Source organism: Anabrus simplex, chromosome 3 (genome assembly GCF_040414725.1).
Source record: "Anabrus simplex isolate iqAnaSimp1 chromosome 3, ASM4041472v1, whole genome shotgun sequence".
Classification (NCBI taxonomy): Eukaryota; Metazoa; Arthropoda; class Insecta; order Orthoptera; family Tettigoniidae; genus Anabrus; species Anabrus simplex.
Genome location: NC_090267.1, coordinates 334,031,643 through 334,056,727, shown reverse-complemented (window position 1 = coordinate 334,056,727; position 25,085 = coordinate 334,031,643). Strand labels below are relative to the sequence as shown.

Genomic DNA, 25,085 nt, shown 5'->3' with positions numbered 1-25,085 from the left:
TTCCCGTCGATTGGTTGAAGGAGGCCTGCACTCCCGGCGTCCGCTCTTCTCAGAAGACTACCATTGACTCCACAGCATAGACGTGCACGCCTGGCATGGTGCCGGGCTAGAGCGACTTGGATGAGGGAATGGCGGAACGTCGTGTTCTCCGATGAGTCACGCTTCTGTTCTGTCAGTGATAGTCACCGCAGACGAGTGTGGCGTCGGCGTGGAGAAAGGTCAAATCCGGCAGTAACTGTGGAGCGCCCTACCGCTAGACAACGCGGCATCATTGTTTGGGGCGCTATTGCGTATGATTCCACGTCACCTCTAGTGCGTATTCAAGGCACGTTAAATGCCCACCGCTACGTGCAGCATGTGCTGCGGCCGGTGGCACTCCCGTACCTTCAGGGGCTGCCCAATGCTCTGTTTCAGCAGGATAATGCCCGCCCACACACTGCTCGCATCTCCCAACAGCCTCTACGAGGTGTACAGATGCTTCCGTGGCCAGCGTACTCTCCGGATCTCTCACCAATCGAACACGTGTGGGATCTCATTGGACGCCGTTTGCAAACTCTGCCCCAGCCTCGTACGGACGACCAACTGTGGCAAATGGTTGACAGAGAATGGAGAACCATCCCTCAGGACACCATCCGCACTCTTATTGACTCTGTACCTCGACGTGTTTCTGCGTGCATCGCCGCTCGCGGTGGTCCTACATCTTACTGAGTCGATGCCGTGCGCATTGTGTAACCTGCATATCGGTTTGAAATAAACATCAATTATTCTTCCGTGCCAACTCTGTTTTTTCCCCAACTTTCATCCCTTTCGAACCACTCCTCCTTGGTGTTGCATTTGCTCTGTCAGTCAGTGTATGTAAACCTCTGCCTTATAAACAGTCCCAGTGCCACGCAGTTCTAATCAATATTAGTCGCCAACCTCTTCAAAACCAATTCAAAGGCCCGGTGCAAGACTGTGGTTGGTTGACTGTGAAATGCTGTTCCACAGTAGATAAAAACTAAGAAATGAAAGAATTTATTTGTTATATAAACGACATTTGATACATAACATGTAGTCCATTTACTAACAAAAGTGTATAGAATTAACTGAAGACATTGTCATAATTTTCGTAATCTTATTTTCCGAACAGGTTATGTTATGGTAATTGGTATAAAAAAGAAGATCCCGAATTATTAAAAGTAAGACTTCACGGATGGATGCGAACTCAGTATTGTTTCCAGTGCAATGATGTGGTGGTGATTATTGTTTTATAGGGGAAGTACAACGAGGTAGTAGCCATCCCCCCATACAGTACCTGGCCATAACATTAAACTCAAGCAGAAGAACTTCTAAGATTTGTTTCCTTAACGGCTTACATTCTTGTACGTTCAGTATATGATAATAATACTTTGTTTAGGAGAGTATTGTATGACTAACAAGGGAACAATCTGAGTTGGACCAGATCGGTTGCAATGCAAATTAGTAGACGATCAACTAAAAACTTAATGGTATTAGTCATTCTGCCGTAAAACAATATTAACATACTTTTTAACTACAGTTTTTGATGGAACGTGGTATATCGAAGGCAGGAATTGGAATGAAACGTTAGGATGATCAGTTAAGATAACTGAACATTATTAAAAGGCTTTTGTTGCTACATTGACTGTCCACGTCAGGATAAAATGAGTTATTCTGAACATGAATTAGACAGTTTTCCCGTTTGTGCTAATGCAAGATTTTAATTTTTTTCTTCTTACAATTTGCTTTACGTCGCACCGACACAGATAGGTCTTATGGCGATAATGGGATAGAAAGGGGTTAGGACTGGGAAGCGACCGTGGCCTTAATGAATGTACAGCACGAGCATTTGTCTGATGTGAAAATGGGAAACCATGTATAACAATCTTCAAGGCTGCCGACAGTGGGTTCGAACCCACTATTTCCTGAATACAAGCTGAAAGCTACGCGATCCAAACCGCGCAGCCACTTTCGCGGTAAAGATTATATTATTAGCATACATGTTTATATATCTTTTCTTAATAATTACCTTTCAAATCTATTTTTTCTGATTGTGACATACTGATGATTTTTAAAGAAAAATTAAAGTCGAAGACAACAGAATAGATCACTCGGTTTTTATACTTTAGCATGTATCTATTTCAATCTGATGTCTTCATAACATTCCGAATTGTAATAAAAACCATGTGAAAGAGTGAAAATTATAGAAAACGAGAAAGAAGCGTACGACGGAGCAGAGTAGCAAGTAACAAGTCACATACAAATCTGTGAAGTAATGGAAATAATATTTTTTTAAACATTGAAGAGGGAAGTGTGATCTGCAAATAAAAATTTAAACGTATTTCTTTACCTGTAAAGGTTTACCTTTCTCTTATAGGGAGACCCTACCAAAATTTATATTTTCAAAAATTTTAGTCCTATCTACACATATATTTAGCAGTTTATTACTGCGATTCTAGTTAATAAATCATTATTATTTTTGTCGAAATGAAACAAATAAACCGATGTCTTTTAAACAGTCCCACTGCCATGTAATCCTAATAAAACTTAGTGGCCATTCTCTTTAAAACCAATTCAAAGGCCCGGTACAAGTCTGTGGTTTCAAATCCAACAGAAAATTGCGACACTGTCTGAAACAGGTACAGAGCCCGATACTTCGGCTACTTGAATTATAACTGTTTACTGCAATCATAATGAAATGTCAGCCGCATCATCCTCGTATTTTATTGGAGGTATGTCTTGGAAAGTCCGTACAGTCATGACTTACCGCTGTACTTACAATGGAAATTTAAATGACGAAATGTGTAATATTACCTATTATGTCAATTAAAACAACATTTTCATAGAACATTTAAAACTTTTTATATTGAATCTACTAATTCTCCAGGTAGTGTATTTTTCGTATTTCTATTTCCCAGTCCAGATAAATGTTATATTTTCAACCAAATGTTCGAAATAGGAACTCATTTCATCGTATTGGACATTACATATAAGAGTTTCGAGATTCAGTACAATTCCATTTCTTAACCAATAGAATAGGATACGATAGGCTAATTAGAGTAGGCCCTACTTCCTTTGTGATAAATCACCAAAAGGTGAATGAAATTAATGCTCGTTCTAAAAATCTAAATTGTAAATAAGAACACACTAAAGGGTAAATTTGTCTCTATATCGGCCTTTGGGGGAGTGAAAAAAATGTGACTATAGTTTGTTGTCAAGTGACGTTGGTCCTTACAGGACATATGACTATGTTTGTCCCATTGCTACTTCAGTTAGCGATGTATGGTTATTTTTTAACTGTTGGGTTGCATTCTGCGTTGTCGTTCATACAGTGAAGATAACTTGCAATTATTTTAAGTATGCAAGACAGTCTCGGTTTAGCGAGTGGTAATATGATCACCAGCGGTGCTCCCTGGGATAGTACTAATGACACCTTCATTGCTCCGGCTGTACATAGAAGGCCCTGTCTTTTGAGAGTTGAGAACATTAGGTATCATAGACCTTGTACCTATTGGTTCTCTCTACTTTACCGCCACTTCTGTAGGGGTACCATTTGAGAACTGTACGCTGAACTCTTGGATAGACTTGTCCTCTGCATAACGTCGTAGAAACATAGCCTTGAAATCCACTAAGTGATTTTTCGGCCCTAGAACTGCAGACCTACTCCTCAATATTTAATGTTACTCAGCACCAGGTCCGGGAAACGTGATGGGCTCCCAGTTCATGTAGCATTGCTAGTATACCGGTTAAAGGGCATTTGCAATTTAATTTTTGAAAATATGGTTTGAGATTAGCCCTTGTGTAATGGCGTATCTGTTGAACCCTACATTATTTTCCAATTACTCTCCATGCTTTTTATCTTTGCCATTTGCTAAGAGCTATTTTAGAAGTGTAGTTCGGGATTATCCCTTCTTTGATTATCATGCTTTTAATAGTCAAATAATACAAATATTAATGGGTAGTTGATTGGAACACTTACCCTAATATATTTTCATTTCCCGAAGAAGAAAAAATTTACTGCTGAGAATTTAAAAATCTAATGCTCCCTCGTACTTATGACCAAGTCATTGTTCAGATGAGTCAAGTTTACAGCTATCGCCCTTCAGGTTCCACAGCATCGTACGGTAAAGTGCAGCAAGTCGTTTATTGTCACTGCCTCTCAATTATACCTTAAAAGATGTTAAACCGGGCGCGCGGCTGTGAGCTTACAACCGGGGGATAGTGGGTTGGAATCCAAGTGTCGGCAGCCCGGAAGATGGTTTTCCGTGGTTTTCTATTATCACACCAGGCAAATGCTGGGGCTGTACCTTAATTAAGGCCACGTCCGCTTCCTTCCAACTCCCAGGCCTTTCCTATCCCATCGTCGCAATAAGACCTGTCCGTGTCGGTTCGACGTAAAGCCACTAGCCAAAAAAATATATGAAATATATGAAAGCAAAGTAGTGTCAAAACTCAGAAACAATGTCTTAAATACCGTTATCTTTCCACTTATTAAGCTGTGTAAGTGAATGATCGTCCGCCTCTGTGGTGTAGTGGTTAGCGTGATTAGCTGCCACCCCCAGAGGCCCGGGTTCGATTCCCGGCTCTGCCACGAAATTTGAAAAGTGGTACGAGGGCTGAAACGGGGTCCACTCAGCCTCGGGAGGTCAACTAACTAGAGGTGGGTTCGATTCCCACCTCAGCCATCCTGGAAGTGGTTTTCCGCGGTTTCCCACTTCTCCTCCAGGCGACTGCCGGGATGGTACCTAACTTAAGGCCACGGCCGCTTCCTTCCCTCTTCCTTGCCTATCCCTTCCAATCTTCCCATCCCTCCACAAGGCCCCTGCTCAGCATAGCAGGTGAGGCCGCCTGGGCGAGGTACTGGTCATACTCCCCAGTTGTATCCCCCGACCAAGAGTCTGAAGCTCCAAGACACTGCCCTTGAGGCGGTAGAGGTGGGATCCCTCGCTAAGTCCGAGGGAAAAACCGAACCTGGAGGGTAAACAGATGATGATGATGATGAAGTGAATTATCACCAAATTAATTAAATATTACGAAATACCGTCATATCCTAGATACATTTTAGATGTTCAGTTTTATTCTTAATTCATCCTCGGCGTAAAATGTATCTTGGGTTTCTCTTATGTCTACTCTTCCTTGTTAGTGTAATTTATGTTTCTGAAATAGTAAAAGTAATATTGCAATCTTCTAGGTGTTTAGTTTTTAATCCTCAGTAGTAAAATATATCTTACGCTCTTATGTGCATTCTTTTTATTACATTTTGTATATTTATTGATACATTTAAGTTACAGTGGCAGTTAGTTACATCCATAGGGACCTCTGGTCCTAGCTGTAATTAACTTTAAATAAATATATTTTTATCGTCATACATTTTACACTAATTTATATCATGCTATGAATTAAAAACTGCGTCTGGAATAATTGTATGCAGTTAGACATGGTATAATGAAAGTGTAAGTCTCGATGAAGATGCACCATCCCTGGATATTGTACACCTTCACTGATCCCTTTAGTGAAAGAGAATTATTTATACAAAATTTTGTCTGATAATACATATCACTAAGGATAATGCACCGCCGCTAGTGGTGGAATACCTTCATCACTACGAGTGCTATAATAATAAAAGTCACCTTTCAGAAATTTTCATTTCGCTTCGCAAAGAGGAAAAAGTCAGAACTAAATTGAAAAGGATTCCACTGGTCTCCGGTAAATAGTAAGACAACAGAATTTGTTTCTTTAATAATAAATAAAAACTACTGGTATTATCCGACTGAAGCACTGTGTTTCTATTGGTCTGCGTACGCCCTGGTTCGTGACAAAATACTTTGGTCCAAGACGTCAGGGGCGCATAGTATAGAAACCCCCGAAAGGTGTATGTCTTCGCAGAGTGGGGGACGTTTTATCGTGTAAGATCACTGCTCTATTATTTTTATAATAATAATAATAATAATAATAATAATAATAATAATAATAATAATAATAATAATAATACCGAGCTCGATAGCTGCAGTCGCTTAAGTGCGGCCAGTATCCAGTAGTCGGGAGATAGTGAGTTCGATCCCATTGTCGGCAGCCCTGAATATGGTTTTCCGTGGTTTCCCATTTTCACACCAGGCAAATGCCTGGGCTGTACCTTAATTAAGGCCACGGCCGCTTCCTTCCACTTCCTCGTCATTTCCTATCCCCTCGTCGCCATAAGACATATCTGTGTCTTATGGGACGTAAAGCAAATAGCAAAAAAAATTAGTAATAATAATACATTTGCCACATTGTTTTAAAATACAAAAGAGCGTACTACTGTGCAGCAGTACTTGCTGAACATAAAATTGTTGTCGTTCACGTTCACTGTCCGAGACCAATGACGGTGCACCTTCGCTAGAGGATGTGAGTTATTCATTTCATGGTAAGTTTTTACTAATCATCTTAGCGATGTTATACACTTACTAGGGAAGGTGTACCTTCGCCATAATTGGTATACCAGTACATCACCTGCGGAAAGGAAGCAAATCATAAAGACAGAAATTCAATAGTAATATATAGTTCAAAAGATGTATTTCACTCGCACTGAATAAACCTCACGAAACTGTTCATACGAAGTGTCCACTCGTGGTGCATTCACACAAGAACGATAGAATTAGGCGGAAAGGTCTGCTACACACTGATCTATGTGGCCTTTGATCTGTTTCTCTGCGGTTCTAGCAGCCGCCATGTAGGGTTTAGGACAGTTCATTAAACCCTCCATGATGCTCATCATGAAGCGGTTCACCTTAACCAGCGTTTCGAAAGACGAATACACCACAGGCAATACATCCTGCAGCGCCTTAGCTTCCTCTTGTGTCTGACAAGCCACTGCTATTGCCGCAACTGTGTTTTTCTTGCAGTCTTCAATACGCTGCTCTGCTTCTTCAAGTGTCGCATTGAGTCGCCGAAAAAGATCAACAACGGAGTCGACAACTTCCTTCGCAGATGATACCTGGAAATAGTAGAAGTGACGTTGTCGTATCAGAAGAAGAGCAGTAGATGGAGAAAGAATATCTACTAAGATATTCTACGACAAAACATTCTTATAGTCTTAATTTTGATGGGAATCTCTACTAACTGATATTATCTCATGGGAAGTAACTCTAATGGGAGATATGCACGAAATCCTTCAAAACTATGAGAAAATATTTTTTGCTGTAATTGCTAGCTTATTATGCTGGGAATCAATTTCCAAAATGATTTAGTTAAATTCAATACTTAAGTGCACTTAAAAAATCAAATTCCTAACACATGCTTGCCAGGTGCCACACCCCCTTTTTCACTATTTTACGTCTGTTTAGTCAGGCAGTTGACGGTATTACACTTGGAAGTATTGAAGAAGGCTGCGAAGCGTTATTTCCGGTTGCTCAGGCATGGCGATTATCGTGGAAAGTTCTTTTTGATTTGAGAGATACACTACGAGGTTGCTCTTGTGAAATTCAATTGTCATTTCCAGGACTTCCCTTTCCCTGCAGCTACTAAAAATACCAATCTAAAAATTGATAGAGAGGCAGGCTAAACAGTGTTACGAATTTTCCTAAGAGAATTACAAAATTTGTAATTTTATGGATGTTAGAGTTTAATATTTATGTACTTTGAGTGAACTTTTCCAATTGAAAAGTTAGTTAATTTTTTAAAATCGAAATAGGCATGAAATTAAAATACGCCTGCAGGGATTAAATCACCAAGATGTTAGAAATCACTAAAAAAGTTACAAGCTCCAGGACTTTGGAATTGGTGAAGAAAAGGTACATCAGTATGACCAAAATTCAAATTTGAACAATTCTTTTCGATACAAATTATCTAAATTAACTGAATAATGTTTATAGGTAGCTAAAAATGTATTTAAATCAGTGTGCAAAGTTTCATTATTCCAATTTAAATAGTGTCATAGTTAGAGAGAATTACGTAAATCAATAAATTTTCCTGCACGTCTCCCCCTAAGGCCTTTTAGTCTATTGAAAACACCAATTATAACACATAAAACACCTTAACATATCTGTAAAAACACACATTATTAAACAAAGAATGACATGCTTCGTCCTATAAGAACATCCTCAGATTCTATCAAATCACTTTTAAAAAAAAGGCGCATATACGTACAGTATTGTTTACGTTGCGTAAGCTTGTCAATGACTGAGAGTTGCTGATACTATGAACAAGTAAAATAAACAATGATTTGCCGGGCTGAGTGGCTCAGACGTTTGAGGCGCTGGCCCTCTGACCCCAACTTGGCAGGTTCGATCCAGGCTGAGTCCAGTGATATTTGAATGTGCTCATATAAGTCAGACTCGTGTAGCTAGATTTACTGGCATGTAAAAGAACTCGTGCGGAACTAAATTCCGGCACCTCGGCGTCTCCGAAAACCGTAAAAGTACTTAGTGGAACGTGAAGCCAATAACATTATTAACAAATAATGATTGTGGTAATATTCAACCGTAGCGTCACTGTCCAGAAGCAGTTGTTGAAACATTTCTACAGGTTGATCGGAAACAACATGAACTAAGTATATGATCGTTAGTGTTGGTCATACTCATAGGTAATTTGAAGAAATACGTTTATATCTCGCACCGTTCAGTTTATCAGCTACTGAAGTTAGCCAGTCAGATCACTTCGCGGGTGAATTCAAATAGGCTTTACTGTACAATGCGGTGTTGCTAAATCTTCACGTGGCTTGGTCGAGCTTAAGAGCTGTGCCGAGAAAAGAGCATCAAACACTAACACCAAATACAGTAGAGACGATACGCGAGACACTGCGAGATATCGAGGGACAGCGATTAGAGCTCTATCTAGCGGAGTGACCTGAGAGTTACTGATTCTGTCAAAAGAGCACGTGTATTTGTTTGTGAAGTTTTTGGGGTTATTTATGCGTTTGCATTAAGTTGACATAAGTAAATAGTAGCGTGTGTCATTCCTTTATATCTCCTGTCAGTATGAGTGGAAAGTGCTGCGTTTGGCTGCAATAACTATGAAGTGCAGAAGGATTTGCGGTCTTTCTTCCGTTTCCCTCGTGACAAGAAAATGTAAGTAAATACTGTGTTTGCATATATATTCTTCCAGTTACAAAGATATTTTTATAAAAGGCTTACTTCATAAACTTCTTACCTGCGTGACCCATATTTTAACTGGCTTAAAATATAATAAGCTTATTTTATTGTATTAGTGCAGTAGGTAACATTCAATACCGATGTGTTGTTGTAGGTGTGATCTGTGGGTTTTGATTTAATTCAGGAAAATGCATATGTGTGTGGCTGGCTGTGTTCTAAGTTACTCCATTTGGAACGCCGTAATGCGTTGTCAAGCACTGAAGAAAATATGGGTGATTTAAGAAATGTGACAATGATGCAAATTTGCTTTACCCTAATGTAATGGCACGTATTGATTATAACATAATTTTGAATTTTTTTGCGGCTAAATTTATATTTTCTTTCTGTTAGTAGGCTTCAAGTTTAAAGGAAAATTGTCCAGCTCTTAAATGTAAATTCATTGAATCATGTGTAAGGAATGTGCCGATATTTTTATTGACAAGTGTAATAATGTGCTGTACAACGTTTTTAAATGAGAAAAAGACAAATCTAGCCGTGAAAGTTCAGGCAGGTATGCTAAAGTTAAAAAAATAATGCATAAATGACAGATCAAGCCCTTTCACAGCAGTCCATATCACATCTTGATTATATGTCTAATTTCAGTCTTTAAATAATAACTTGTTAAATAATTCTTCATTCATGTATCCAGAATTGCCTTAGCAACTTTGAAGTTAATATTTTAGCAACACTTTCTCTCTAGACGTAATTTATTTATCGACTTCCGTATATACATTTCCAATGATATTTGAATTTAGCGCGAATTTCCAGGTCACGCCACTAGGAGCGCCACTTGCGAATTGTCTCTCATTTTAACAAGGTTAAATCCGGAAGTATCGCGTATAGTCTCTACTGTATTTGCTAACACACCGTGGGTTTTAGTCAATGCTGCCGTAGCGTGCTTGATATGGGCCGAGCCTATCAGCAGGGAGATTGTTCAAGTCCCTCCCCTGGAGAAGTTTATGTCTTCTTTTGGAGCTCTCAAGCCGGTCATAAGCCACGTGCAGATTTATCAACACCACCTCGTATAACCCATCTGAATTCCCCCGCGAAGCGATCTGATTGGCTAACTGATAAAATGACAACGAAGCAAGATATCGACATACAATACCTATCAGTATGACCAACGCTCTAACGCACATACATCCCGTTCGCGTTGTTTCCGACCACCCTGTATAAGTAATAAGTAATAAGGATCATCGGGCGAGTTGGCCGTGTGGTTAGGAGCGCGCGGCTGTCAGCTTGCATCCGGGAGATAGTGGGTTCGAATCCCACTGTCGGCAGCCCTGAATATGGTTTACCGTGGTTTTCCATTTTCACACCAGGCAAATGCTGGGGCTGTACCTTAATTAAGGCCACGGCCGCTTCCTTTCAACTCCGAGGCCTTTCCTATCCCATCGTCGCCATAAGATCTATGTGTGTCGGTGGGACGTAAAAAGCCACTAGCAAGAAATGTAATAAGGATCACTAAACACTGACACGTATTTTGTCTGATGGGGATCACTAGATGCTGATAGTTACACTCTGACGAATCACTATGATGTGGATAAGTAGAAGGTGATGTAATTTGATTGATGGGAACCACAATGTAGTCATACATTCATAATCTGATGCAGGTCACTGGACACTGATACGTACTTTATCTGATGGGATGGTTGTACTGTTATATTTGTCATAATTAATGTTTTAGGTGGACTGAAAACTAAGTCGACACAGGAAAGTGTGGCTTTATTATTATTATTATTATTATTATTATTATTATTATTATTATTATTATTATTATTATTATTATTATTATTATTATTATTATTATTATGCCTTTATTTACATGGCGTGACTCAGGTTATAAAGTCTGCTATTCTGCCAAACTATATTTTATAATGTACATACAGTTTAACATATATTACACACACACACGCACACTATAATACTAAACTAAATTACCAATTATTAAACTTTACACATAGTTGTAAAAACACGTTAACAGAGGGAAAAAAAGAAACGTATATGAAATAACGCAGAATAAAGAAAATTGTCCTAATGCATCAATACAAACAAATTGAGTATAACGTCTTAGTGAAACACGGAAGGAAATAACAAAACAGGAAAACAGAATTCATGTCTTTACACCCAACTTGATCCGTACAAGTAACACTGCCAACATTTTCTTTTTAAATCACGGTTCAGATAGGGTGTCCCTTAGGTCACTGGGCAACGAATTCCGTGTTCGAATAGTACTGACAACAAAAGAATTATTGTAGAGGGTGGATCTGTGATTTGGTATTTTGAAGATTAGGTTAGCTGCAGCTTTGGTCAGATATTTATGATTGTATGAGAACAACTGGAAAGAATCTGTTAGATAAAAGGGTGTCTGCCTGTATATTATTTTGTGGAGCAGAAACAACGAATGATAAGTACGACACTGGTTTAGTTTAAGACAATTTAGCTCATGGAATGCAGGAGTTACGTGATGACATTTTGGAATGTTCAGTATAAAGTGGAAGCAAGCATTCTGAGCTCCCTGAAGTCTTTATTAATAAATTATGGGAATTACTAAACAGTGATAAGTACACTCAACCGCACAAAAATTGGCCAGCAAAGAAATATTTAATTTTATACATTCTCGAAACGTGAGGATAGATTTTGTAAGCTGTGGACAGCCGGTGGCCATAGAATTGATACTTGATATCCTACCACTTGCTTAGTATGTGCATTCAATTTCAAACAAGAGGATTTTGAAAGAAAGTCATCTGCGACGGCCAATGTTTTTGCGGTGGATTGTACATTACCTGACAGAGATCACTAGAGGATGTTAAGTACTTTGTCTGAGGAGGGCACTAGACAGCGATACGTACATTACCTGATGAGAATTACTAGACACTGATAGCTACATTATCTGATGGGGAATCACTATGCAGTGATACGTACTTTGTCTAATTACGATCACTAGAGAGTGATATAGTCATACTTTTCTGGAAATCGCTTGACAGTGATAGAATTTTATTTTGTCTGGTGGGGATCACCAAACACTGACACATATTTTGTCTGATGGGGATCACTGGATACTGATACTTACTTTGATGAATCACAAAACAGAGATAGAGTTATACATTGTATGACTGAGGTAACTAGAAGCTGATACGTAATTTGACTGATAGGAACCACTATGCAGTAGTATATTAATTTCTGATGCAGATCTCTGGACACCGATACGTGCATTACCTGATGGGATCACTAGACAGAGATACATACTTTATCTGAGCGGTATCACTAGGCAGAGATAGGCCTACGTACTTTGATGGGAATCACCAGACACTAGTGATTATCAGATGGAGACCACTAGGCACTCATACGTATATTATCTGATGGGATCACTAGACACTGATACCTACATTATCCCATGGGGGCCCACTATACACTGATATCAATATTACCTGATGCGGCCCTCTCGACACGGATATCTACATTAGCTAGATGGGGATCACAATTCAGTGATTCGTACTTTGTCTGATGAGGATCGCAAGGAAGTGATATGGTTGAACTTCGGTGGAATCACTAGAGAGTGATATAGGTAATTTTTTTCTGATGGGATCACTACAAACCTTTCCATACATTATATTATGGACATCACTGTTCACTGTTACAAACACCAATCAATCAATCAATCAATCAATCAATCAATCAATCAATCAATCAATCAATCAATCAATCAATCAATCAATCCATCAATCATCAATCAAGCATCAATCAATCATCCATCATCACTGATCTGCATTTAGGACAGTCGTCCAGGTGGCAGATTACCTGTCTGTTGTTTTCCTAGCCTTTTCTTAAATGATTGCAAAGAATTTGGAATTGTTTTGAACATCTCCCTTGGTAAGTTATTCGAGTCCCAAACTCCCATTCCTATAAATGAATATTTTCCCCAATTTGACCCCTTGAATTCCAACTCTGTCTTTATATTGTGATATATCCTAATTTTAAAAACACCACTCAAACTTGTTCGTCTACTAATTTCATTCCACGCCATCTCTCCACTGACAGCTCGGAGCATACCACTTAGTCGAGCAGCTCGTCTCCTTTCTCCCAAGGCTTCCCAGCCCAAACTTTTCAAAATTTTCGTAACGCTACTCCTTTTTTCGGATATCTTTTTTTTTTTTTGCTAGTTGTTTTACGTCGCACCGACACAGATAGGTCTTACGGCGACGATGGGATAGGAAAGGGCTAGGAGTGGGAAGGAAGCGGCCGTGGCCTTAATTAAGGTACAGCCCCAGCATTTGCCTGGTGTGAAAATGGGAAACCACGGAAAACCATTTTCAGGGCTGCCGACAGTGGGGTTCGAACCTACTATCTCCCGAATACTGGATACTGGCCGCACTTAAGCGACTGCAGCTATCGAGCTCGGTCACCCAGAACAAATCGAGCTGCTTTTCTTTGGACTTTTTACAGTTCTCGAATCAAGTTATCGTGGCCAGGGTCCCATATACTGGAACTATTCTCTAATTGGGGTCTTACCAGAGACTTATATCCCTCTCCTTTGAACCCTTACTACAACCCCTAAATACCCTCATAATCATGTGCAGATATCTATACCCTTTGTTTTCAATTCCATTTATGTGATTACCCCTATGAAGATTTTCCCATATGATAACACCTAGGTACTTACAATGGTCTCCAAAGGGAAAATCACCCCATCAACGCAGCAATTAAAACTGAGAGAACTTTTCCTATTAATGAAACTCACAACCTGACTTTTAACCCCGTTTATTATCATGCCATTGCCTGCTGTCCATCTCACAACATTGTCGAGGTCTTTCTGCACTTTTGTCTGACAAGGATCACTAGACTATATTTTATCTGATAAGGACCACCAAAGGGTACAAGTACTTACTTTACTCGCAGTACAGTTGGCGATACCCTTCGTCAGGTTAGCAACAACCTCCTTGTACTCATTGGTTGCTCGAACACCGCACACAACTTTGGACTCATCATGTTGCAGCTGCACAATCCTGTCCTGCACGTCTTGGAACACGTTCAGGAGCTCCTCCTCAGCCTTCGCCTGGACTTTCAAGGCGTCCATAGTCACTGTGGCCGTCACGTTCAAGAAGTGTTCGATGGTGGAAGCGATCTTTCTCTGCAGAATAACACAAGAAACAGGCTGGATTACATTGCAGCAAAACAGTCTAGCCTAAGCAAGCAACGAGTGTGAACGTGCTGAGTGGGAGAGCGAAGAAGTATGATGGGAGTAGAGAAGTAACGGAGAATGGATGTGTTAAGTGACGAGTTCCGTGGAATATGATCGGAATAGAGCAATATCGGGTCATGATCGGAAGATGGCAGGGGAGAACGAAGAAGAAAACAACAAAGGAAAGGAAGGTGAAGACGTTCGAGGAAAGATGGGGAGGTGGTGTTGATGGGAGCAGTGATAACTATCTTAGTAGTTATTGGGGGCGTGGAAATAAACCCTGGCCAGAAAGCAGGTGGAAATGTGAATTGGGAGGTCGTAGAAGTCATCAAGAAGGTGGTAAAGGAGGTAGTTAACGAAGATGGTCCATTTGACCAGATAAAAGAGCTGATAAGAGATCAAGCTAAGGAGTTCGAAAATATGAAAAAAATGGATACAGGAAAAAACAGAAGAAACAATAGTCAAAGTGGGAAACAATGAGAAAGACATTGTGAGGCTAAGGGAGAAAGTAAAACATCTGGAAGAGGAGGTGCTGAAACGGAAGAAGGAAGCCGTGATCAGCAGTCAGGAATGCATGAGGAAATGCATATGTATATATGGTGTACAGGAAGCAAAGAGAGAAAACAAAGTGGACGTAATATACAAAGTGGTGGAGGTTATCCAGAATAAAATGAAAGTTTTAGTGAATTGGACATAGATGACGCGGAAAGGGTAGGTAAAGTGAGAGGACACAGACCAATAAAAGTGGAGTTACTATCTACTTTGATGGCGGATATAGTGATAATAAACGCGGAAAATCTACAGGGTGAAAGAATTTGGATTAAGAGAGACATGGGAAGAGAAGGGAGTGAAAATCTGAAAATGTTGAAGAGACATTCAGTGAGAGCCGGAAAGCAAGGACTGAGAGCGCATATAAGGGGCCAGCAGTTGGTGGTATCCAATGGCAGGTGGGTACGAGTTTGGTCAGCGACGAAACTGCAAGTAATGGAAGATAAACTTAAGCAGGAAGAAGACATGGCGACAAGACAGGAGGGAAGGCAGGTCGTAGAGAGAGCGGTGGGATGTAGAGAATTAAGAGACATACTCAGTGAAGGACTCAGTGGGCAGTGTCGTGAAAGATCAGAAAAGGGGGTCCAGGAGGAGCTAGCGGAAAGAAAACCTCAAGAAACTGCAAGTATAGTTTGCATTGGTCGAGTGCATAGTAAAGACAAAGTCAAGACGACAAGACAGGATGGAACGCAGGTGACAGAACGAAATTTAAGAGATGCAAGCATGGCAGGGGTCAGTGAGGGTTTTAGAGAGACTAGGGAAGAAACCAAAAATAGAGGAGGACGAGGTAGGCAAAGAGCGCCACAAACTGTCAAAAAAGAGGGAAAGGAAGTAGAAGCAGAGAGGGCCATAGCAACGAGAAGTAAACATGTGGGAGGAAGTGGTGATGAATGTCTATCTGACCAGATAAAAGAGTGGATAAGGGAACAATCCAAGGAGTTTTGCCAAGTGGACCAGATAAAAGAGTTGATAAGGGAACAATCCAAGAAGTTCGAAAATATGAAGTTATAAAGGTAGGGCTTGTAAATATTTGAATTGTGAGAGGTGGTTGTAAGTAAATAGTTAAGTAAGTGAGGTAGTAATGAAGGCTTGTTACGATATTGTACATTTGGGAAGGTTGTGTAGTGTGAAGATATTGTAAATGTGGAAGGTTTGTGTAGTAAGATAAAATGAGATTAGAGTGGAGGTTTGTGAATAGTGTTAAAACAAGATGAAGATATTGGAGGTTTGTGAAGAGTGATGTTATAAGGTAGGTCTTGTAAATATTGGAATTGTAAGATGTGGTGGTATATAGGGTTAGTAAATAATTATTGACGAACTTAAATGAACTTAAACGGAAGTATAACAGTGTATGTAACAGAAGGAATAGCAAAGGCAGTAAGTTGAAATGAGAGAATAATGGGGACATGCACTCAGTGGATGACGTAATGTTATGATGGAGTCAGCGAGTCTCAGTAGAGTGGGTCATGGTATGTAGGTACGGAATGTTTGTAATGCAAGGGTCACAGACTCAATCAGGGCAGAGTAGACAGGTCATCAGCCTTCCTTAGGAGACGTGTTGGCAATCGCCAAGCATCTGGTTAACACCAGGGTCCATATAGCAGTTAACACTGCTTGATGGAATAACTATTCTTATTACTCTTATGTTATTATTATTATCGTGAGCATCCTCACGATGCGACGGCTAACGCCAACTATCTGATTAGTGCCTGGCGCCACCTTGACTAGATGGGGCACTATTATTCCTATTATGCTGATTGTTTAGTATTTAGGTAGAGTGTAGGTTGAAAGACCTTGTTTAGGTTTGGATACTGTTATTTTTCTCCATTAAATAGATCGATTAAGTTATGTACGATAAGATCTGGAGGAAAATAAATACTATACCATACAATACATTGCTGTAAAACAGACTTACAGATGATTTGAAGGGAAATTTCAGACCACACCCATAGATTCTTCTTCTTATTCCTATGTTCATGCACTTTTCTCTGCGATTGGCACATGTTGTGGATATGGACCAGTTTTACAGTCGAATGCTCTACCTGGTACCAACCCTATATGGAGGAATGTATTCACTATTATGTGCTTTTGTGGTGGTTGGTTATGTTTTGTAACGTATTTGGATGAAGACCGTTTATGTTAAGATGAACATAAACACCCAACACCTCAGCTATGATAGTAACCATACGCAGTTAAAATCCTAAACCTGTCCGGTTATCGAACCTGGGGCCCTATGAACCATAAGCCAGTACGCTAATCATTCAGCCACGGAGCCGAGTTGCACACCTTTTTCTCTTCTAGCCTTTATCCCAGTTATCTGGAGTCAGCGTTAATGTAGATTAAGCCTAGTTTTACGGCTTAATGCCTTTCCCGTGTGGAGGGATGTTTCCGTGGTGGTTAGCAGTGTGATATGTTGTGTGTAAATGAAGGTATGGATTAAGACGATCGCAAACCTCCAGTCCCCGAACTACGGGAGTTAACCAAATGTGGTTAAAATCTCTGACCGAGCGGGGAATCGAAGCCGAGGTCCTCTGAACCGAAGACCACTACTCTGACCATTCTCGCAAGGAGCCACACCGGACGGAATACCTACCAATAATAATAATAATAATAATAATAATAATAATAATAATAATAATAATAATAATAATAATAATAATAATAATAATAATAATAATAATAATAATAATAATCATAATAATAATAATAATCATAATAAACATATGGCCTCAACTACCGTTACATTTAGCTTTGACGCCATTTAGGCTGCCGGTGTGTCAATTTCAACGTCCCATTTTACTCTACCAGATGGTAGCATGTCTGACATGGGAACAGGCACGATACTTCCTTAGTAACACTACTTCCAACCCTCTCTGCTGTCTCGTTCTCTTAGATTTAAAGGCGATGTAGTTTGTGTTTACCCCTCCATCCATTTTACCCTCCCGTACCACCTCCCCCCCCCCACCGCCCCACCCGGAAGTAAAAATATCTATGATGATGATGCTGCTGCTTGTTGTTTAAAGGGGCCTAACATCGAAGGTCATCGGCCCAAAATATCTATCAAGTTCATCACCAACTTAGGCTTCATCTCCTCATTACGGTACATTCCTACCATTGTTCCTTATTTGTGTTTAACTGTTAGTGTTTGTGAATTCTAGTTCTTGATAGCAACCATTATTATTATTATTATTATTATTATTATTATTATTATTATTATTATTATTATTATTATTATTATTAGGTTTGTAGAGTGAAGTGGCTGCAGTACAGTATATCTTTCCGTAAACTAGGTAAATCCCTCCACCATTATTGGGCTATTTTCTTCTAACTAGTCCCTCAAATTCTAAATCAGTAGAAGTTTCAATGTCAGGAAAGGCCTCTGAATATCAACACTTTGTCCGTCTCTGTGGTGTAGTGGTTAGTGTGATGAGCTGCCACCCCCGGAGGCCCGGATTCGATTCCCGACTGTGCCACGAAATTTGAAAAGTGGTACGAGGAGCGGAACGGGGTCCACTCAGCCTCGAGAGGTCAAATGAGTAGAGGGGGAGGTGGGTTTCGATTACCACCTCAGCCATCCTCGAAGTGGTTTTCCGTGGTTTCCAACTTCTCCTACGGGCAAGTGTCGGGATGGTACATAACTTAGGGCCACGGCCGCTTCTTTCCCTCTTCCTTGTCTATCACTTCCAATGTCGGGCTCCATGGTTAAATGGTAAGCGTGCTGGCCTTTGGTTACTGGGGTCCCGGGTTCTATCCCGGGGGATGGGTGTATGTGTCGTCTTCATCATCATTTCATCCTTATCACGACGTATAGGCCCTCAGTATAGCAGGTGAGGCCACCTGGGAGAGGTACTGGACCTCCTCCCCAGTTGTATCCCCCGATCCGAAGTCTCACGCTCCAGAACACTACCCTTGAGGCGGCAGGGGTGGTATTCTTCACTGAATCCGAGGGAAAAACCAGCCCTGGGGGGGGGGTAAACGGGTTAAGAAAGAAAGAAAGAAAGAAAGAAAGAAAGAAAGAAAGTTACCAACATTTTCAAATATAGTAGAAATATCAAAATCTAGCATTCTGGTAGGAAGCTCTCAGAAATGTAAATTAATATTTAAAATAGTCAATAGTGTGGAATGCTCGATACTTTTTAAATCAGAATTATGCACGAACAAAGGAACTCTGAAAAATACAGAACTGTGGGATTAGGCTAATGAACAGAAACTGCCCCATAACTATAAAGCTTTCGCTCATTGCCGTTCTGGCGTGACGTCTTAAAACTTGGTCGTTCATGTTCTCGGGTCCGTAGAAATTACACTTCAAGAACAAGCAGTGCGTTTAATGGAAATATACCATTGCACACATCGATCCTCGGACTGCAAGGTTCACAGATTATCTTATCGCGCTGATGTCATCAGAGCTGCGCCGTGAACCTCTGATATAAAATGGTTCAGTATGCCTCGCATTGCTGGAAATGAGCGAACGGTACGTCTGATCGTGTCAATTAGTGTGTGAACCAACAGAATAATGGACAAAATATAAGCAACAAACACACACAGTGACTTTATAGCCAAAATAAACTCTTTCTTTGCAGGTTACAAGTCAGATCGGTGATTTTTCTGTCGAAATATCAGTTCCGAACCAACTCCTCACCATGCGGGGTACCGTTATAAAGCTGTCTCTGAGCCCAACATGACGTTGCCAGGACGGAGTTAAACATGGTAGAAAGTATGAAAATTTCTTAATATGCTTCATATTGTCTTCTGAATGTATATTCCGACCCATGATGTGTGCATTGTTGAGTAGAGATTCTTCCACTTGATATAACGGTACCATTGCGGTAGACTTAGGACATGATGCATGAACACGCTCGGGCCATCCGTGTCGCTAGGAGACCAGCCAGATGAGCTAGTTCATAATACCAGGCGAATAGATAGAGTACCATAGCCTTCAAAGCGGAAAGCAAGAACGGAATGATCATTGACCCAAATGTGCGAAAGAAGTAGCTTTAGAGAAGAATAGTATTTATGAAACTACAGTCTCGCATTATAAAGAAAAGTATGGACTGCAAAATATATATCAGTCATAGAGTTAATAGCTGCCTCTGTGGATCAGTGGTAGAGTGTCGGCCTCTGAATCCCAAGATAGTGGGTTCAAACCTGGCAGAGGTAGCAGAGGAGGGCGGAAAAATCTACATTCGACACTCCATGTCGTACGATGTCGGCATTTAAAAGATATCTGGTGACACATTTGGTGTTTCCCGACAAAACTTATTGAAATGAAATGGTGTCTGGCTTTTAGTGCTGGGAGTGTCCGAGGACAAGTTCGGCTCGCTAGGTGCAGGTCTTTTGATTTAACCTGCGCGTCGTGATGAGGATGAAATGATGATAAACAAGACACATACACCCAGCCCCCGTGGCAGCAAAATTAACCAGTTATGGTTAAAATTCCTGACCCTGTCGGGAATCGAACCCGAGACCCCTGTGACTAAAGTCCAGCACGCTAACCATTTAGCCATGGAGCCGGACAATTAAATCTCAGCCATAGACGCCGAAGAGAGTTTCGGTTTACTCGGTCTAGCATCTAGTGGGCCTAGAGTAAAACGGAACGTCGAAATTGACGAGCAGACAGCCAGACGGCGTCAAATTGAAATGTCTGCACACGGTAGCTGAGGCCATATGATTATTATTACTATTATTATTATTATTATTATTATTATTATTATTATTATTATTATTATTATTATTACAGGGTTAATGGTGGGAGGCCGGGGAACAATTCCTATTTTCCTATCCTAGCTTTGGACTTATTAGGCATCGAAAAACATTTGGTGAGGAACATACCGGTAGCTGCAATCCGCTGTTCATTATTCATTTTGAGAAACCATCTGTACAGTCAATAGCATCGTGTGTTGCGTACTCTTTGCTTATTAGTTCTTTTTTGTACTCTATGTAAAATATTTTTTCATATTCCATGCTACAGTAATAAGATTTGTTAGATAATATTTTATGTCCGCCTCCGTGGTGTAGTGGTTAGTGTGATTAGCTGCCATCCCCGGAGGCCCGGATCCGGGTTCGATTCCCGGCTCTGCTACGAAATTTGAAAAGTGGTACGAGGGCCGGAACTGAGTCAACTCAGCCTCGGGAGATCAACTGAGTAGAGGTGGGTTCGATTCCCACTTCAGCCATCCTGGAAGTGATTTTCCGTGGTTTCCCACTTCTCCTCCAGATAAAATGCCGGGATGGTACCTAACTTAAGGCCACGGCCGCTTCCTTCCGTCTTCCTTGTCTATCCCTTCCAATCTTCCCATCCCCCCGCAAGCCCCTATTCAGCATAGCAGGTGAGGCCACCTGGGCGAGGTACTAGTCATCCTCCCCAGTTGTATCCCCCGACCCAGAGTCTGAAGCTCCAGGACACTGCCCTTGAGGCGGTAGAGGTGGGATCCCTCGCTGAGTCCGAGGGGAAAACCGACCCTGGAGGGTAAGCAAATTAAGAAAAGAAGAAAGATAATATTTTATTACCTACAGTATTAAACATTGAAGTTAAGTTGTGTGCTGGCAAATGAAGTATACTATGTCCTAGTGGCAACCCTAGAATTAGGCAAGTTATAAAATAAAATACTTAAATAACATCAATAACATTACAGGTGCGAAGTTGAAATTAGTTAATCGGTTTTTATTTATTTCATTGGGAGATAGTGGGTTCAAACCCCACTGTCGGCAGCCCTGAAAATAGTTGTCCGTTAGTATCCCATTTTCACACCAGGCAAATGCTGAGCACCTTAATCAAGGCCACGGTCGCCTCGTTCCCACTCCTAGCCCTTTCCTATCCCATCGTCGCCATAAGAACTATGTGTTTTGGTGCGATGTAAAGCAAAAGGTAATATATATATCATTGTACAGGTAAACCCCGTTATACGCGGATTCGTTATCCGCGATTTCGCATATTCGCGATTTTGGTTTTAAGTCTATTGCAGCCATCTGGTAACAGTACGTGGAAGCTGTAATGCCTTAAGGCGGATATAGACATGCGTGCCGAACTCTATAACGTATACTACGTCGCGCGCCAAAGTTAAACGCTGCATGCGCATATCTACGTGCATCTTCTGTCGTGTTTGTCGAGACGTGAATCGTCAGTTCCGGTCAGTAGAGCTGTAAAGTTGCACTTGACAGGTTTCGTGTTTAAAACGCCGGGTAAAAGGACAGAAAGTGTGACTGTCGAAGGAAAGAAGCGTGTAGCAAAGTCATATTCGTTAGAAACAACGTTACAAGTTTTGGACAGCTTTGAGAAACGTGAGCGTAGTGTTGACATTCAGCTTGCTTTGGGACTTCGTGAATCCTATGTGAGAACAATTGGTGACAATGCAGAATCAATTCGAAAATCTGCTCAACCTTCTACTAATTTAAGTGTGACTGGAGTGACCAAATCTTGCTCGGAAGCGATGGAAAGAATGAATAGGATCGAGCATCACAACCAGCAACACATACCTCTCTCTGGAGCTGATATTCAAGCAAAAGACAAGAGCTTGTATGCAGAGTTTAGTTTATTATTGTGTGTTTCAGTGTTTCAGAAACATGATAATGGTTTTTTTTAATACTAAGAATCTCTGCTTTATGTGAGTAAACGGAAACCTAATCCTATATTTTACATATAAAATTACTCTTGATTTACGCGAATTCGGTATGCGCGCCAATTCCGCGGAACGTAACTATCGCGTATAACGAGGTCTACCTGTATATATTGACGTTACAATTGCTCACTAAGGCGCCATTTTTGTGTAGTTATCATCAGCCATTTCTTGATCAAATTGTATTGAACTCACCATCTAACGGGTTTTTCATTTCATTCGAAGTTATATTTGCGCCGGGTGACGTTGTCGGAAAACCCAGTGGGACAGTTCCTCACCTGTCACCTGTACTTTTGACATATACATGTCTGGAGCCGGCGATCATCCAAAGGTTTGTGGAAAGATATAGTGTCATCTAACAAAAAAGTGTGACGGAAGTGTAGCCTGGCAACCGCGCATGGTGGTGGTGATGGTGGTGATGGTGGTGATTATTGTTTTAAGAGGAAGTAAAACTAGGCAACCATCCTCTATACAGCACTAATCAGAGAGTGGAAGGGATACGACACTTCGAGAAATGAAGTTATCGGCTAAAGAAACACAAGGGCCACGAAGGGCGTGAAAATGAACGACTCCCTAGGCCTCGAGTGCTCCAATACCGTCGGAAAAGAACAAGAGCTGACCAAGGGAGGTCGGATAGGATAGATGAAAATGAGGAGCCTGGCACAAGTAAGTGGAAGCAATGCCAGGACTCAGCCGAGGGCCCCGTGGCCACCAACCCACGCTCCCAAGGTAAGAGCCCCTGGAACTCCTTTTAGTCGCCTCTTACGACAGGCAGGGAATACCATGAATGTTATTCTTATAGCTGGTGATCATCTGAAATTAGCAATCGATGGATGGCCGTTGCCGAGACACATATAAGACATATTCACGATCATTTGATTTTCCCATAGGGAAATTTGACACTTTTTTCTCTAAGCTAACAGAACGCTTACCTGTACATCTATAATCACGTTGCCCTGCGCCGTTGGAGCAAATATGGCGGCGGCGGCCAGCAAGCAAAACAGAGTGAACGTGCGAGCCATCTCGAACTAATTACACAGTGCACAGTTGTCGCCGCATATTTATTCTTTTTGCCCAAGGACATTGCATTGAGATGTTGTTTCAGCCCTGTCAAGTCAGCTGGCGCATATTACTTCCTCGACGAGGCGCGTGTTCGCTTCTAATGCCTTTGATAATTACAAGAAACACAAGTAACTTATGGAGGTCCAGGAAGTTTTAAAAAAATTGCGTTGTATATTTACCCTTCTTTCTTCTTATTTTTCTTATTTTTATTATTATTATTATTATTATTATTATTATATCTCTAAAATTGGAACGTTGTCTGTCTGTCTGTCTGTCTGTCTGTCTGTCTGCCTGTCTGTCTGTCTGTCTGTCTGTCTGTCTGTCTGTTTTCCGAAACGACGTCGCTTCTAAACCGACCGGCAGAATTTCATTAAATGTTTCGCAAATCTTCACATGGAGAACTACCACATGACTAAGTATGTTTTATTTAAAAATATTAAACTGAAAATGTATAATTTGCGAAATTATTTGAAAAAAAAAGTCACAAAACAGCTCAAAATAGGAGAAGCTAACACCTGTTATGTGCAGTAGGCTATATAGGCCTATACGCATTACGTGTTAGCAATGATAAAGATAAAATATGTACATACCATTACTCACATACACGAACAACTAGTAAGGTTATTGGCGCCGGGCGAGTTGGCCGTGCGGGTAAGGACGTGCAGCTGTGAGCTTGTATCCGGGGGATAGTGGGTTCGAACCCCATTTGCGGCAGCACTGAAGATATTTTTCCGTGGTTTCCCATTTTCTCACCGGGCAAATCCTGGGACTGTACCTTAATTAAGGCCACGGCTGCTTCCTACCCACTCCTAGGCCTATCCCACCGTCGCCATAAGATCTATCTGTGTCGGTACGATGTAAAGCTAATAATGATAAATACTGTAAATACAAAAGGTTATTGGTATTAAAATGAGCAATCCCCTATTGCCCGAAATTTTCGGTACAGTAGTGGTAGATTTTTGTTTACCACATTTCTAAATAGAGTATGTAGATTATTCTTGATTCTAAACGCCCGTGTAATCATTTGTATAAGATTAGCCAATTATTTTACATGTAACATTATACCTTAACGAGAGAGCTGCCTTTCGACGGGAAAGGCAGACTACCGCTGTTTTTGTCATCTACACCAGAATATGAGATATCAGCGATGCGCGGAATGACTCCTTTTGCACGGACGCGATAATAATAATAATAATCGTATGGCCTCAGCTACCGTGTGCAGACATTTCAATTTGACGCCATCTGGCTGTCTGCTCGTCAATTTCGACGTTCCGTTTTACTCTAGGCCCCCACTAGATGGCAGACCGAGTAAACCGAAACTCTCTTGGGCGTCTATGGGTGAGATTTAATGAATTTTGTCGGGTAAACACCAAATGTGTCACCAGAGATCTTTTACATGCCGACATCGCACGACATGGAGTGTCGAATGGACTTTTTTCCGCCCTTCAAAAATCCGACTACCTCTGCCGGGTTTGATCCCGCTATCTTGGGATCCGGAGGCCGACACTCTACCGCTGATCCACAGAGTCAGTTCGCGGGAATGGATCCAACCAGCATACGAGCTGCAATACGTGG

The 25,085-nt window shown here is 40.9% G+C and overlaps 1 protein-coding gene across 1 annotated transcript; it reads right to left on the bottom strand.

Annotated features, from left to right (window-relative positions):
• Nucleotides 1–5,937: 5,937 nt before the first annotated feature.
• On the bottom strand, nucleotides 5,938–23,493 carry LOC136866335 (uncharacterized). The gene is made up of 3 exons (XM_067143195.2): nucleotides 23,381–23,493; nucleotides 13,993–14,235; nucleotides 5,938–6,970 (listed from the first exon to the last, which is right to left on the bottom strand). The coding sequence occupies exons 1-3, from the start codon at nucleotides 23,468–23,470 to the stop codon at nucleotides 6,632–6,634; spliced, it is 672 nt and encodes a 223-aa protein (XP_066999296.2). The 5' UTR covers nucleotides 23,471–23,493; the 3' UTR covers nucleotides 5,938–6,631.
• Nucleotides 23,494–25,085: the final 1,592 nt, after the last annotated feature.

Coding starts and splice junctions, on each gene's coding strand:
- LOC136866335 (XM_067143195.2), bottom strand. CDS start 23,470: ATGGCTCGCACGTTCACTCTGTTTTGCTTGCTGGCCGCCGCCGCCATA. Junction 14,236..23,380: donor ACGTGATTATAGATGTACAG/GTAAGCGTTCTG, acceptor GTTATTCTGCAG/AGAAAGATCGCTTCCACCAT. Junction 6,971..13,992: donor CCAACTGTACTGCGAGTAAA/GTAAGTACTTGT, acceptor TACTATTTCCAG/GTATCATCTGCGAAGGAAGT.